The sequence below is a fragment of the Lolium rigidum genome, chromosome 6 (assembly GCF_022539505.1).
Source record: "Lolium rigidum isolate FL_2022 chromosome 6, APGP_CSIRO_Lrig_0.1, whole genome shotgun sequence".
NCBI lineage: Eukaryota > Viridiplantae > Streptophyta > Magnoliopsida > Poales > Poaceae > Lolium > Lolium rigidum.
Genome location: NC_061513.1, coordinates 334491018 through 334505531, shown reverse-complemented (window position 1 = coordinate 334505531; position 14514 = coordinate 334491018). Strand labels below are relative to the sequence as shown.

Sequence of the window (14514 nt, the reverse complement as noted above, 5' to 3'; positions counted from 1 at the left end):
AGTGATCTGGGTAACAAACACTCACTCTGTGCAGCTTAGAGTGGATGAGCTCATGAGCAGAGAATCGGGCGAAAAGCATTCAGCAAGGATGCACCCCTTCTTGCAAAGTTTATGGTTTCAATTGCAACGACTTCACAGCTCTTGAAAAGCATTCAGCAAGGATGCTCCCCTTACTGCATTATTCAGCAATACATATTTTGCCAAATGTGGCAATTTCCAAGACTTTATAACAGTTCCGAATGTACAGCACATTTGAGGTTTTCCAGGATGCAAGACTGCCAGCATGTACAAATCTACAACTATGTTCTAAACAATGTCCACAAAGGATTGGTGCACAGACCTGAGATGGCCATAACACTCCTCGCTGCTCCTGAAGTTCGCCAAGCATGCCCAGCAAATATGGCTGCCACATCTGCACTCAACATGGTTGCAGCCATCAGCTTTCTCGATAGTGTACCCACAGGAAGAGCAGTTCTTCACATTCTCCTTCCCTTTACGCCATTCACGCAGTGTCGCGTCTGGGTCTTCCTTGTATTCTTTGTATGCCTCACATGATATGAAAGGATGATACTCAAGATGGCACTTGGTGCAGATCTCCACATAGCAAGCCCCACAGACAAAAGGTTTGGCCTCTGCATCTGGAGCTGCCACCTGGTAGATCGACCGGCAATCCGGTGTTGGGCAGAAACGGTACATTCCTGCCCTGGATGCAACAAATGCCCTCAGGGAAGCTCTAAATAGGTCATCCATCTTCTCTTTCGACACAAGGTGCTTCAGATCAACAATGAGGAAGGGCTTCTTGCACCCGGTTCTGAGGCAACAAAGAGGGAACCCATCATGTGATTTTGTGGCAGATTCACACTGGTCCACCAAGCAAGCACGACAAAACACATGCGCACATGTTTCAAGCTTAAAAGGATCTTCAGTCTCACACAAGCAAATAGGGCATGTATCATTTGACAACTCATTGTCATCCACCCTTTGTTTATCTTCTTTACTGCCTCCAACATTCTCTGATGGAAGTTGAACCAGAGCATTGCTTTTAACAGAGATTATCAACTCGGAGACCATCCCTTCCACTCGTCGCTTGTCCTCTTTACTGCCCCAAACTTTGAGTAAATGGCGGTGCTTATGTAAGTCAACCTTTACTGTGGGCATCTCTTTCTTGAATCCTTCCAGATCAACTCCAAAATTTTCTATTGTTTTCTTCATCAAGTCTGGAGGGAGGTTATGCCCACGAAGAAAAATTTCAAGAGGCCTCTTCTCAAGGAGCTGCAGAAGTACATGAACTAATTTCTCCTCTGCTTCAGCCATATGATGTTGGTTTCCAAAGACTTTAATATTTAGACTTCGCCTGTCATACATAATGTAAGTACCAGTCTCTTGTTCAATTGATTTCAAATGTGTTACACCATCACGGGACAAGAGCATATGAACTGCACTTAGTGTCAGATCTGGGTGGTTTATGGTTTTCCCTTTCATCAAAATTTCAAGCGGCCTTCTCAAATCTGCTATTGTTTTGGTGGCATTTGCAGTGAGCTTTACTCGAAAAATACCATTCTCAGTCTTCTCAAAACTGTAAGACACACCTGCATGATGTAGAGCCATTTAAACTTCAAACTCAGCAGCAGATATAAACACACATTCTCCTAGAAACATCAATAAAGTAACACCCCATTGATGCTAGAGCAAATGGCATGCTCCCTGACTTAAATTTATATATGAACCATAACTCATAATGGTTATGAAGAAGTTGAGATAAAATATAAGGTGACCTATATAAGTACTCATGTTCCCTGACTTAAATTTATATGAACCATAACTCCTAGTGGTTTTCTCCCTGGAGCAAATAAAGATGGAAAATAATGTAACTGGGAACCACATGTGCATGATCCTATCTCAAACCACCTTATCAGCCAGTATAGACTTTTTGAAGTTTCACAAAAAGAACACAGCAAAGCCAGCAGTAGTAAGTTGCTTCCTAGGGAGGTAGGCATCCTAGATGAGGGAAAAGATGGCTCAAAAATACTGGCTAGCTCATATAAACTAAATTAAGTGAAAAAAAGGACAAAAAATAATAAAAAAGCAACCAGAATATGATTCAACCAACGGAACAGTGAATTTTTTTAAAGTATACAGGGAATGAGGAGTGCATGCACACCTTTTTGGCTTCGGAAGCTCTCAAGCAGAGAAGCAACTTCCAGGCTGATAACATTGTAAACACGTACCGGACAGGACAGAGTGCTATGAAATACATGCTTGCATTCTATGATCTGCCAAGGTTGACAACAAGGAAGAATACTTCCTTGCAGATGGTCCAGTGCTCTTGCAGCTTCTTGATAAAGACTTCCATCAAAAGTTAAAGTTGCTCTCATCATTGAATCATTTTCCTCTGGAGGGAACACCTCAACACGGAAATTTTGTCCAGGAAAACTCTTGTTTCGCATGAATGAAGAAATTTCTCTAATCAATGCTTCTTCACATACTGAAACAGAGGGGCCAGCTATGGCTCCCTTGACCCTGAGTAAACGGATATTAAGGATTCTCCTTGTTGTTGTGCTACGGAAAGCATCATACAGTTCTGGCTCCGTGACATGCAATGGAATTCTTTCGACAAAGACACAGTTCTCCTCCTTCGTACTAACCCTACAATTGACATACCTTCCATCAATTCCTAGGGCAAAGCAGTCATTTGCAACAGATTGAGCTTCCCCGCTGGCACATGTTACAAGTGCAAGGCCCTTGCTTGGCTTACGTGGCCAACATAATTTAGCTCTTACTGCAGGAAATGGTAATCCTTGATTATCGGAAGAATACACAGGAACTACTTTTAGGGAAGAACCATGAAACTCTACTCCGTTCAATTTTGAGACAGCATCTTCAGCATTTTCAGGTTTGAGGAATGTAAATTTACCCCATTTAGTTTCATCTGAAGCTATGCGGAAATTTCTGGCGAATTTATGAATATTAACAACACCGGAGACAAGACTATCCACCAGACAAATGAGCTCCATCTCATTGATGTCATGGGCATTTTGATGCAGAACCTCTACTGTCAGATATCTCTTCTCAAGTTCCAAATGCTTGATTTCAGCACCTGAGCCAAATAGTGCAATGGGAGAACTGCCACACCTCTCAGGAAATAAACTTCTCTCAAGGCATTCATTCCGCATCATCTTACCTTCACATTCCAAAGCATTGTTAACAATGCAAAAGACCTTTTCCATGTGCTGTTCTGTAGCAAACAGAATAACCTCATTATTTTTGAAGTTAATTTCAACAGTTAATCGGTCATCCCTGCATTCTTCCTGGAGACGTGAGACAATCTTCTGCTTATTTTGGCCAGATTTGCCACAAAATTTTCCTAGCAGGTTATTACCAAGCCCGCTAATCACCTTTATCTGCAATTTCTGTTTCTCCAGTTGCTGAATGAAAGACATTGGGTGAATTGTACACAAGGCATCATGATCAACAGCAGTCACGCATACCAAATATTGATTTGGCACTGACAAGATTTCTGCAAACACCACCCACTCTGGCTTGATGCCATAATTGAGCAATGAGCATGAAGGATGAAGGTTCACAACCTGATCTGTAGAAATCACCTGGTAACCAGACCTTTCATGTCCTAAAAACATAGCAAGATTACCTGCAAGAGATGACAGGATAATTCTCTTCAGCAACTTATCATGCACAGTGGGAGCCTCAGGATTCCAACACCAATAACTTGGGATAATAATGTTCAGCTCATGCTTTAGGCACTTTTCAAGTTCTGATATAGTTTCCTGGCACCTCCTCATGGTCTTGGCGTTGATGCTGTTCTGCCAGCACCACGTATTCCTGTTTTCATGTCCATCCTCCCATTTCTTATAAACAGCGAGTAGAGTGAACAGATCTCCATCTTGGTGACACAATCGGACCTTCTGAAGGTCAGCTTTATGTTTCTCCTCATCAGTGCCCACTCTACAAAATATACTGCTAGAATTTGCCATAACAGCAGCTAAAACAACACCTTCCTTCCTCAAACCAAAACTGAAGCAATCAAGCATAATTTTTCCAAGCCTTGGCTCAATTCCCAATTTTACCAAGTGGCGTCCAATATCAGTCAGCTCAAAGCAATTATATTTACATTTGATAGCACCCAACTGTTCAAGGTTCTTCACAGCTATATTGATAGCTTCTGGATTTGGGGCATCAACAAACTCAAAATTTTGTGCATCTTTAACACCCAAAGCAAGTATTCTCAGAACAGCAGTGCCGAGATGAACTTTACGGATTTCAGGTTCTTGATGCACTTCCATCATACTGAAGTCAGATTGGGAGTAAAGCCTATAACACTTCCCTGCTCCCGTTCGACCTGCCCGGCCAGCACGTTGATTAGCTGAGCTTTGGGAAATCCAATTTACTTTCAGGACATTGAGGCCGCTGGTAGGAACAAATCTGCTCTCCTTGACCAGACCAGAATCAACAACATACTTCACTTCTTTTATAGTCAGTGATGTTTCAGCTATATTCGTGCAGAAGATAATTTTTCTCTTTCCAGGAAAGCTTTTAAAAACACGACTCTGTTCTACAGGGGAAAGCTTTCCATGCATAGGAAGAACCACAGCCCTGGCATCACTGAAATTTTCACAAGCCCATTCAACTTCCAGTTGAGATGTCAAGAAAGCAAGGATGGCACCCTCGTCTTCACCCTTGTGAATAATGCTTACCTGTCTTATAACATCATCGACATAAGAAGCAGTGGCACAAGCACCACGCGGAGAATTTAGCCCAGTATTCAAAGAAGCCTCCACTGACAAATCTGGCACATATTTAATTTCAACAGGAAAATTTCTCCCTTTCACATGGAAAGTTTGACAGCCATAAAAATATTCAGCAAGTCTATTAGCGTCAGCAGTGGCAGACATTATAATGAGTCGCAAATCCAACCTATCAAGCAGCTTCTTCTTGATCAAAGCTAAGAGAAGATCAGTGTTCAAGCTTCTTTCATGAGCTTCATCAACAATGATATATGAAATGCCACTCAGGTCTGTATCGTCCATATAGTGATGTAAGAGACAACTATCTGTGCAAAATATGATCTTAGAGCTTAAATCTTGGGAATTAAAAAAGCTTGAATATGATGACACGAAATTGTCCTTGTAGCAGCCCTTGCTTTCTTCATCTACTCTATGTGCCAGCGACAGACCAGCAACTTTCCGCGGTTGCGTGCAGACAATTGAGCCATTTGCAGCAAGACCTGAATCAGCAAGAAACTGGACTAGTTGTGTGCTTTTCCCAGAACCAGTTTCCCCAATTAAGATCATAACCTGTAGAGAACAAAGTTCATACAAATTAAATCATGATTTTTGCATCAGCATGTCATGCTCTGCAAACGCAAATGAACAGATAAAACTAAATACACAGAAAACTGTGGGTAAAGCCCAACGCTGATTGCTGAGTATTAGACAAACTACATAATCAAAAATAGGAAGTTTATATCGGAACAACGTGCCCGCGATTGAATCCTGCCGCAACGGAACAACAGGCGTCGGATCTGTTTTCCCCCTGGACACGTGGCAAGTTGACAATAGTTCGCGGCAAAAAAACACCATGCCCTATTGGATCCTGTAGAAACGGAACAACAGGCGTGGGATCTGTTTCCCCCCTGGCCACGTGGCAAGTTGCCATTCTTTCGCGCCAAAAAAAAAATTAACGCCACGCCCTATTGGGGTCCCAAAAATTTGTTGCCTCGTCAGCAAAATGCACCTAATAGTCCTTTAGAAAAGCACAAACAGGATTATCATGTCAAGTTGCCAATACAGATGAAAAATTTTATAAACTCGATACACGAAACTCACTTTAATTACAGCTTCGGAGTACACCTAACCTACGTATACGAGGTTAGAACTAAATGGCACATTGTAATAATTTGATAACATGCACAACAAAACTCCATAAACTAGTATTTCCCCATTCTTCTAAGCATGAAGTGGTAATAAAGGATCGAATGGCTCACACTGCACTGCAAATTTGCAATGTCATCAAACCCACCTGGTTATTGAAAATGTGATCAAGAATTTTTCTGCGGTAAGCGTAGATGGGTAGCCCCTCGTTGAGCCTCCTGCACTCGCGGAGCATCATCATGTGCAGCCTCACAAAGTCCACATTCTCGCCTTCCCCGATAATCCCAAACACATCCACCCCCTCCCCATCCACCTCTTCCTCGTCATCCGTCCCGTATAACATGGCACGCCGTATCGAATTCATGGCTGCTTTGTACTCTGCAATCTTGTCATCCACCAAGTCCTTCTCAGCCTCCAGTGTTCTCTTCTGGAGATCGAGCTGATCGAAGTCGCGGAGTTTATTGTGGGCGCGCAGGCGGTGTTTCACGGACTGGATGGAGACCGCGAGCTCGGCGGAGCGGGCGGCGCAGCGGGAGACGAGGTCGGAGTCGAGGAGGCGGGACGCGTGGGAGGCGAAGAGGGAGGCGAGGAGGGGGTAGGCGTGGGCGGCGAGCGGGGCGTCGGGGAGGTGCGGGTTGATGAAGTGGAGGCCGTCGAGGCGGAGCGACCAGAGCTCGCGCGCGGCCTCCGCGGCTTTGGGGAGGGAGCGGAAGAGGAGGCGCGCGGCCTGGCGGCCGGAGGAGGAGACGGAGAGGCTGTCCGGGGGCGGCGACTGGAGGCCGGCGACGAGGGCGTCGATCTCCGTGGCGGACGGGGTGGAGGAGTCGGGCGCCGCGCGGAGGAGGATCACCGCGTACTGGCGCGCGTGCGGGGGCGGCTGGCGGTGGGGCTGGTTGTGGTAGCGGTGGGGAGGCGGGGAGCCCCGATCCGGCGGGCGGTACGGGCGGCGGTCGTGAGATGGACGCATGGCGGCGGCGGCGGCGTGCGTGCGCTCCGAGGGTTTGCGGAGGTTTCGGCGATGGATTTGCCGGTGTCGAGCAGATCGCTTCTGCAAAGGACGAACAGGGGACAGAGCGATAGAGCAAATAAACCGTTCTACGCAGATAAACCGCAAATCTTGCAGCAGGGTCGGTTCGGTCTCGGTCTGGCCGGTGTAGAAGGTTATAGAAAGACTAGAGAGTATGGGTGTAAACCCTTTTCCTCTATATTGGATATAATGTGTTTTGCAACTTTGTCGGCTCACCGGTGCTAAGCATACATAGCGTAGATGAAGTAGATGAATAATAAAGTCGTACTGAATGTGAAAGAGCTCTTTATTAATCTTTCTGTCAACTAATACGTATAATGACTGAGCTCTTTCTATATATATGCTAAATGGATAGATGGACACCACTTAACGTTAGACGTCGGCCGCCGCTTCGACCACGGCGTGTGAGGAAACTGGGCCGTTGGACACCGCCGTGCCAGGCGGGATGCGCCGACGCCCCTATTTCAGTGTAATTTTCCTCCGATCGCCGATCTGTGGGCCGATCCTTTCTGCCGATCAGCGGCCGTATTTGTAGCGGGACGACGATTTGTTTGAATTTCGACTATGTCCGTCGAACTCCGGGTGGACGACTGGAAATATGGTTCTCCCCACGACTTTATTTCGTCCAATCCACGCCGTGGGAGGCCAAACGAGTGTAGATGCTCTAAGATTCCGAGCCCGCATCCGCCCCACCCGCCCCGTGGTTTCTCTCGCTTGAGCTCCGTATTCGTGTAGATGACAATCTCTTTGAGAGAAACGTTAAGCATGTTGGTATAACTAATTGAAGCTCTCAAGAATCTCCATTTGCATTATGGTTAACTCTTATCCTCTACCATATGCTTTGTTTCTTGTGAAGATGATCTTGGATATAACCTCAATCCACCATAAGGAAATATTTCCTATATATCTCTTGTCCTTGGATAATTGATAACATATTGTGTGGTATGTCTTTGGATCATCCTCACACTTGGCTCGTGTGCTTAATTGATTTATTTATTGACAAGAATTTGCCTTGTGGGTTGAAGTTGTTCAATGTACAATGAGATAAATATGAGCCTTTGGCCGTGCTATAAAGCAAATATCTCATTGGTATATTGTATTACTTCACCTTGGATATCTTGCTCTTATTCTCTTGTAACTATCTTGTGTGTGCATGTTTCTTGGTGGATAAATATCTTTGTGATGTTGTCCACTTAGAGAAACTTATATACATAAGAGATGATACATTTTATTTAGATATCCATCTTTGTTGGAGTCCATTCCTTTATTCTTGATTGTCTCTTGGTGGCTCCACAAAGATTTTAATATGAGTGTTCATTTCCTTCTATTTCCTTTTTTCAAGCACTCATGTTTGATTTTGGCACAAGCTTTGAGTAATCTTGTGGAAGTGATGATGTCATGTTTGTGCACCTTATTCTTCAATGCAAATTGTTTATCTTGTGCACAAACTTTGGGAGCTTCCACATATTGCTTAGAGCATCCTTCTTGATCTTATCATAATATCCTTCTTTTGGTTCGTTGGTTCATTGGATTGCTTGCTTCATTTGTCGAAGCTTTCTCACCTTCTTATCCTCTTGCAATCTTTGATCCTCAATATAGTTGGATTCCCTCCCGATATTCGTCATTGAATATGTGCATTTGATTTCACTCACAATTATGAGAAATGCACAACTTATGGGGGAACGCTCACTATATTGGCCTTCTAAACCTTTCGTCCATTTCGGCAATCGATGCCAATGGGGGAGAAGTTTGGAGGGTTTAAGGGAATTGCTTTTGTTGGTTCTTAAGCATTTGCCTTTCATGTCTTGCATTTGTTGCTTTGCATGGTTGAATATTTAGAGCATACTCCGCTAGGCTTTAATTGTCGGTATATGCAATGAAATTCAAGTTCATTCACACATGCATATATTATGGGGGAGTTTGTTCTAAATATTCAACTTGGGTTGTTCGCTAAATTCCATATTTAAACCCTCTCAAAGAGATTGTCATCAATTACCAAAATGGGAGAGATTGAAAGAACATGTCCATTACCCCATGTGTGGTTTTGGTAATTGATGACAATTCCTATGGACTAACGGTTGCATTGAGAATCAATCTTAGGACATGTCCATAGCCATATGATGGTCTCAAGGTTGCGAGATGGAGAAGATCGAGTACGATGAGGAAGACGGATGAAGACGGTGTAGAAGATGAAGAGAGATGAAGACGGCGTGGAAGATGGATGAAGACGGTGGCGTGCGTACAAGATCGAAGAAGACGGTGGCATGTATGTTGGAGGAAGACGGTGTCACGTACAAGGTTGATGAGGATGAATACGGAGCTTGCCGACTCGAGAGGAACGCGCAAGGATAAGGTTTGTGCTCGATAGGATAGTGGGTCGCATCATCGGAGAGAGCTCAAACCTTGCATGCATTGCATCGTGTTTCTTGGTTCTTCTTGGTTCTTATCCATGAGATGAGTTAGAGCTTGTGTTCATTCTCATGACAAGCTCTAGCTCATCGGAAACGGATTCCGGTTGCATCGCATGTTGCATGTGCGAGGGTGATGGTTTTCCCGATATACCATTTCGAGAGGTTACACCTCTATGACCATGAGAAAATCACCACTAACTCTTTTCCATGTTTTCACCTTGTGTAGTGTTCCGGAAAAATTGGTTTCATGTCATTCCGAGTTTCCTAGCTGGAGTTATTGCATTTTCCGTGTTGCAAAGAAAAATAAAACGAATTTAAAACCTTTTTGGGCCGGGTGGTACTACCGTGGGCGGTACCGGCCAAAGTACCGCACGCGCGGTTTTGCTTACTGGACTTGAAGCGGTACCAGGCCGGTACCGGCCCGGTAGTACCGTAACCCAATTACGGTACCGGGTCCGGTACTACCGGCCCACTCTTTTTCTTTTTTCCTTTGTTTTTTTCCAACTCCTCCTCTCTCTTCCCGCGTGGGCCGCCGCCGGCCATCCGGCCCAGCTCGCCCGCCAGCATGCGCCCGCTGACATAGGCATCCCCAATGGGCCTGCCAAAGATGGTACCCGGGGTTTACTGAAGGCCCACGAGTCAAAGATTATGAAGTTTGGAAGCCCAGATTAGTACCAAGGAAAGTTAGAGTTGTATTAGGAAATATAGACTTGTAATTTTACGGGACGGGTTGGAAACCCTCCCGGACTCTGTAACTTGTGTATTACGAATCCCTCGGCTCCGCCTCCTATATAAGGGGGAGTCGAGGGACAAAGAGGGGATCGACTCATTGTTTCACGTAACCCTAGTTTTCATAATCGTCGAGTACTTTTCGGCTGAAATCTTCGAGATCTACTTGCCCTCTACTTCCGACTAAAACCCTAGTCTACAAGACGTAGGCATTGATAAGTTAATCCCTTGTCAATTGGCGGCGTCTGTGGGGATTAGAGGCGACAAGGAGCTGATCTCGATGGCACGTTCAAGATCGTCGACTTCGTCAACGCGCAAGCAACGCGATGGACGAGAGGTAAACAGATCGAAACTGGTCTAGTCGATTTTGTTCCTCACCCGCCCTCCCGTTTGGATGCATATGCGTATCTGGAGGAGCCCATGGAGATGACGTTCGGAAAGTTCCACTTCCGCGTCGAGAAGGAAGGATCATATCATCTCGAAATTCCGATCTCGTCGGGATTATCAGCGGTCGATCCCGATTTTTCGGATTCAACATCGTCAACCGAGTCAGGCGACGAGGAGATTTTGCCGCCACGCTTCATCAGCACTATGGCAAGTGAAAAACTCGCCAAGATCTTCAGCGGCATGTCTTTCGCGTCATCTGCGGACTCCGATATAAGCGATGACTCGAGCTACATCGGCAACTTCAACTTCATCGATAGATCCACTATTGTTGGAGAGGTCTTCACCATTCTCTATGATGGTGTCACCAAACCCGATAAAATTCAGAATCCAAAATATCATCAGATCTATGCAATTGGAGAACCAAGTCGTCCACAGGAGGAGACATCAGAGAATTTCGACGATGCGGGAAATCCGTATGTCGATCCTGCAGATCTCACGCGAGGTTTAGGAACAAAATATATCGGACCGGGAACACGAGAGATGGTGCGATTTCCGCAGGCAGTATGGGATCGAGTCGCAAGAGCTATTGATGGTACAGAGCCAATGACCATAACAGCGACACCTGAAGAGTTACAAGCGTATCAATATAGGCTTGCACGTACCAGGCGGGAGCTCGAGAAACAGAAAATCGAGCTGGATAGGAGGCGGAAGCGACTTACGCGTCAAGCGGTGCGAAGAGCAAACTTGAGTCAACAATCCGACACTTCGGGAGATAGTCACGGAGCAGCTCGAAATAGAGCGAGATCTCGGTCGCAAAATATACTCGAGGCGGATAGGGAAAATCTGGTCCAAAACCTCGACATGTCCTTTATGTCGATAGACCCGAGGGGGAACATTATCCCCAAAACACCAGAAGCTGGTTACATGGCGACACAAGCCTTCATCCTCGCATCCAAGCCACCTCCCGGAGATCCAAGAGAAGCATTGTACAATATGGCCATGGCAGGAGTTGGAGCCATGGGAACGGCGTTTATAAATTCGCCTCCCGAAGGATCAGCAAGGCAAAATAGTCCACGACCTACTGCAGCGGCACCAGGTCCCGAGAGAACAAGTGGAGTAAGAAACACAGCAACTCAAGCACGGATAGACAGAGCACGACAAAATAGAAGGGAGCATCGGCATTCCCCATAAATAGATGAAGAGGATATGTGTGGGTTACCGTGCTTTACAAGGAGGGTCCGGAAAACTCGAGTTCCTTCAGGGTTTAAATTACCCGATAATTTCAAAAAATTCGATGGCCTGCAAGATCCCGAGGATTGGCTAGTTGATTATCTCGAGATGGTGAAGCTGATAGGTGGAACCAGAGCAACAGCCATGCAGAGCATTCAAGTACACCTGAGTGGAGCCACACGATCTTGGATAAAGAAGCTCCCTCCAGGTTCCATCGACAGCTGGGACAGTTTTGAGGATGTATTCGTCAAGAATTTCCGATCTACTTGCAAAAAACCCGCATCACTAGAAGAGTTGAGGTCGTGTAGATAAAAGCATGATGAATCAATGAGAAAGTACATCCAGAGGTGGAACATCATTAAAAACTCGGCAGAGAACATATCTGACGAGAGAGCAATAGATGCGTTCGTGGCAGGAATTCGACGAGGAGATTTGGTCGAAGACTTGGGGAGAACCAACCCAAGGACAGTATCAGCATTAATGGAGATAGCAAACAGATGGCCAGATGGAGAAGATGCTGTTCACAATAAGCGACATAGGTCACCAGAGGAGGACCGCGGTCGAAATTTTCAAAATAGACGACGATTTCCTCGGCAGTTCTCGAGTTATGATGCTCCTGGCCAAATATCGGCTGGTTTCGAGGAAGCACTGGAGGAAATAATAGAGATGAATATCAAAGAAGTAGTGAGCAGCGAGGCGACAATAGAGATGACTCCCGGAATAACAGGCAAAATAGTGGACCAAGGTTCCAGAGACCATATGTATCTCCCGAGGATATGATGAACGGGTCGTGTCAGATACATTTTTATCTCGACAATAATGGAAAAAGGCAGTTAGGTCATTTGCAGAAGGATTGTCGAAATTTTCAAGCAATGCTGAGGTTTGCAGGGCAAGCTAACACGCAAGCAATGAATAGAAACCACCAAGGGCCAAGGAGTGAGATCCACCTTCCGCCTCCTCCCGCAATTACGGATGCAAATCAACACCAGTTACAAATAGCGGCAGCTCCAAACCCGCCTCCTTATATCGACACCAACGGCGCGGTCTCGATGATTCAGAAAGCTAGGCCGTCTAACAGGGCTCAGAAAGTAATCTCGCGTCAAGTGTTCATGCCAGAGAAGATGCCTCCACCAACGATTGATTACCTAAATTGGTCGGGACAGGACATCGGCTTCACAATAGCGGATCACCCGCAACAAGTTCCTCGACCAGGGCAATCAGCACTTATCTTACCAGCGGTGATCGCAGGATTCAACGTATCTCGAGTAATCGTAGATGGAGGCAGCAGTCTAAACCTTATGTATGCAGATACACTAAGGAAAATGAACATATCCCTGGCAAACCTACAACCAACCGACACACGTTTCCATTGTATCACGCCAGACAAGCCAAGTTATCCGCTGGGGAAGATCAATCTCGACGTTCAGTTTGGAATCCGAGAAAATTACAGGATAGAAAGGCTGGAGTTCGAAGTTGTGGATTTCCCGTTGCAATATCACGCCTTGTTGGGACGACCAGTATATGCCAGGTTTATGGCGGTACCACACTACACGTACCTGTTGTGGAGGTTACCTGGACCTAAGGGACCGATTACAGTCAAAGGCAGTTTTGCGTTAGCTGATAAATGCGACAAGGATTTTCATCGATCGTCGAAACCTTCGGGATGCAAGCAGAATATATGGCGTCAAGGCTAACAACTGATTATGATGTGTTGCCAGATGTAGGAAGGCCACTCAGGGAGCCAACCTTTAACAATACCAAGGATTCTAAGGAGGTGCAGATTCACCCGACAGATCCAAAGAAAACGATGTCCATCGCAACAGACATGGACCTCGCATAGGAAAGCACGCTCGTCGAGTTCCTCCGTGAGCACTAGAAAATCTTCGCATGGTGTCCAGTCGACATGCCGGGAGTACCCAGGGAACTTGCCGAGCACCACCTAAACTTGGATCCAATAGCGAGACCAATTAAACAACCTTTGCGGCGTTTTTCGGAACCAAACCGCAAAGCCATGCTGTGAGAGATTGATCGACTCAGAGAAGCTGGCTTTATCAAAGAGTTACATACAGAGGCCACGTGGGTAGCTAACCCAGTGCTGGTCCCGAAGAAAAACACGAAAGTCCTTCGCATGTGTGTCGACTTTACGTGTCTCAATAAACACTGTCCAAAGGATCACTTTCCCCTCCCAAGGATCGATCAAATTATCGACTCCACGGCAGGATGTGAACGTCTTTCCTTCCTGGATGCATATTTAGGTTATAACCAGATCAGACTAAAAGAGGATGATGAGGTCAAAACAGCGTTCATAACACCTTATGGCGTGTTTTGCTACAAAACAATGCCTTTTGGTCTAAAAAAACGCGGGAGCAACATATCAGCGGATGATGCAGAAGTGTCTTGCAACACAGATTGGCAAAAACGTACAAGTATGCATTGACAATGTCGTCATAACAACAAAGAAGGGGTCAATATTGATCGAGGATTTAAAGGAAACTTTCGATAACCTCGACAAGTTCTGCCACAAGCTGAACCCGACAAAGTGCTCTTTCGGCGTCCCTGCGGGAGAACTTGTCGGGTTCCTAGTTTCAGCAAGAGGAATCGAAGCCAATCCAGAGAAAATTCAAGCTATCGTAACAATGAGGAAGCCAACAAAGTTGAAAGAAATACAACAATTGACTGGGCGAGTCGCAGCTTTAAGCAGATTCGTTGCTAGACTAGAAGAAAAGGCGTTGCCGTTCTATGCTCTGATCAAGCAAGGAGAGAAGTTTGAATGGAACGAAGAGGCAGACAGAGCTTTCGAGGATCTCAAGCGCACAATTTCGACACCACCAATCTTGGTGGC

General features: G+C 45.6%; 1 protein-coding gene across 1 annotated transcript in view; it reads right to left on the bottom strand.

Moving 5' to 3' along the window:
- Positions 1-193: 193 nt before the first annotated feature.
- LOC124664835 (ATP-dependent RNA helicase DEAH12, chloroplastic-like) overlaps positions 194-14514 on the bottom strand; it is a 77322-nt gene continuing 63001 nt past the window's right edge. The window contains exons 5-7 of the mRNA XM_047202264.1: positions 6037-6936; positions 2162-5312; positions 194-1589 (exon numbers count right to left, since the gene is read on the bottom strand). Of these exons, the coding sequence (XP_047058220.1) occupies positions 307-1589; positions 2162-5312; positions 6037-6936 (5334 nt within the window). The 3' untranslated portion in view covers positions 194-306. The remainder of the gene's footprint in view (positions 1590-2161; positions 5313-6036; positions 6937-14514) is intronic.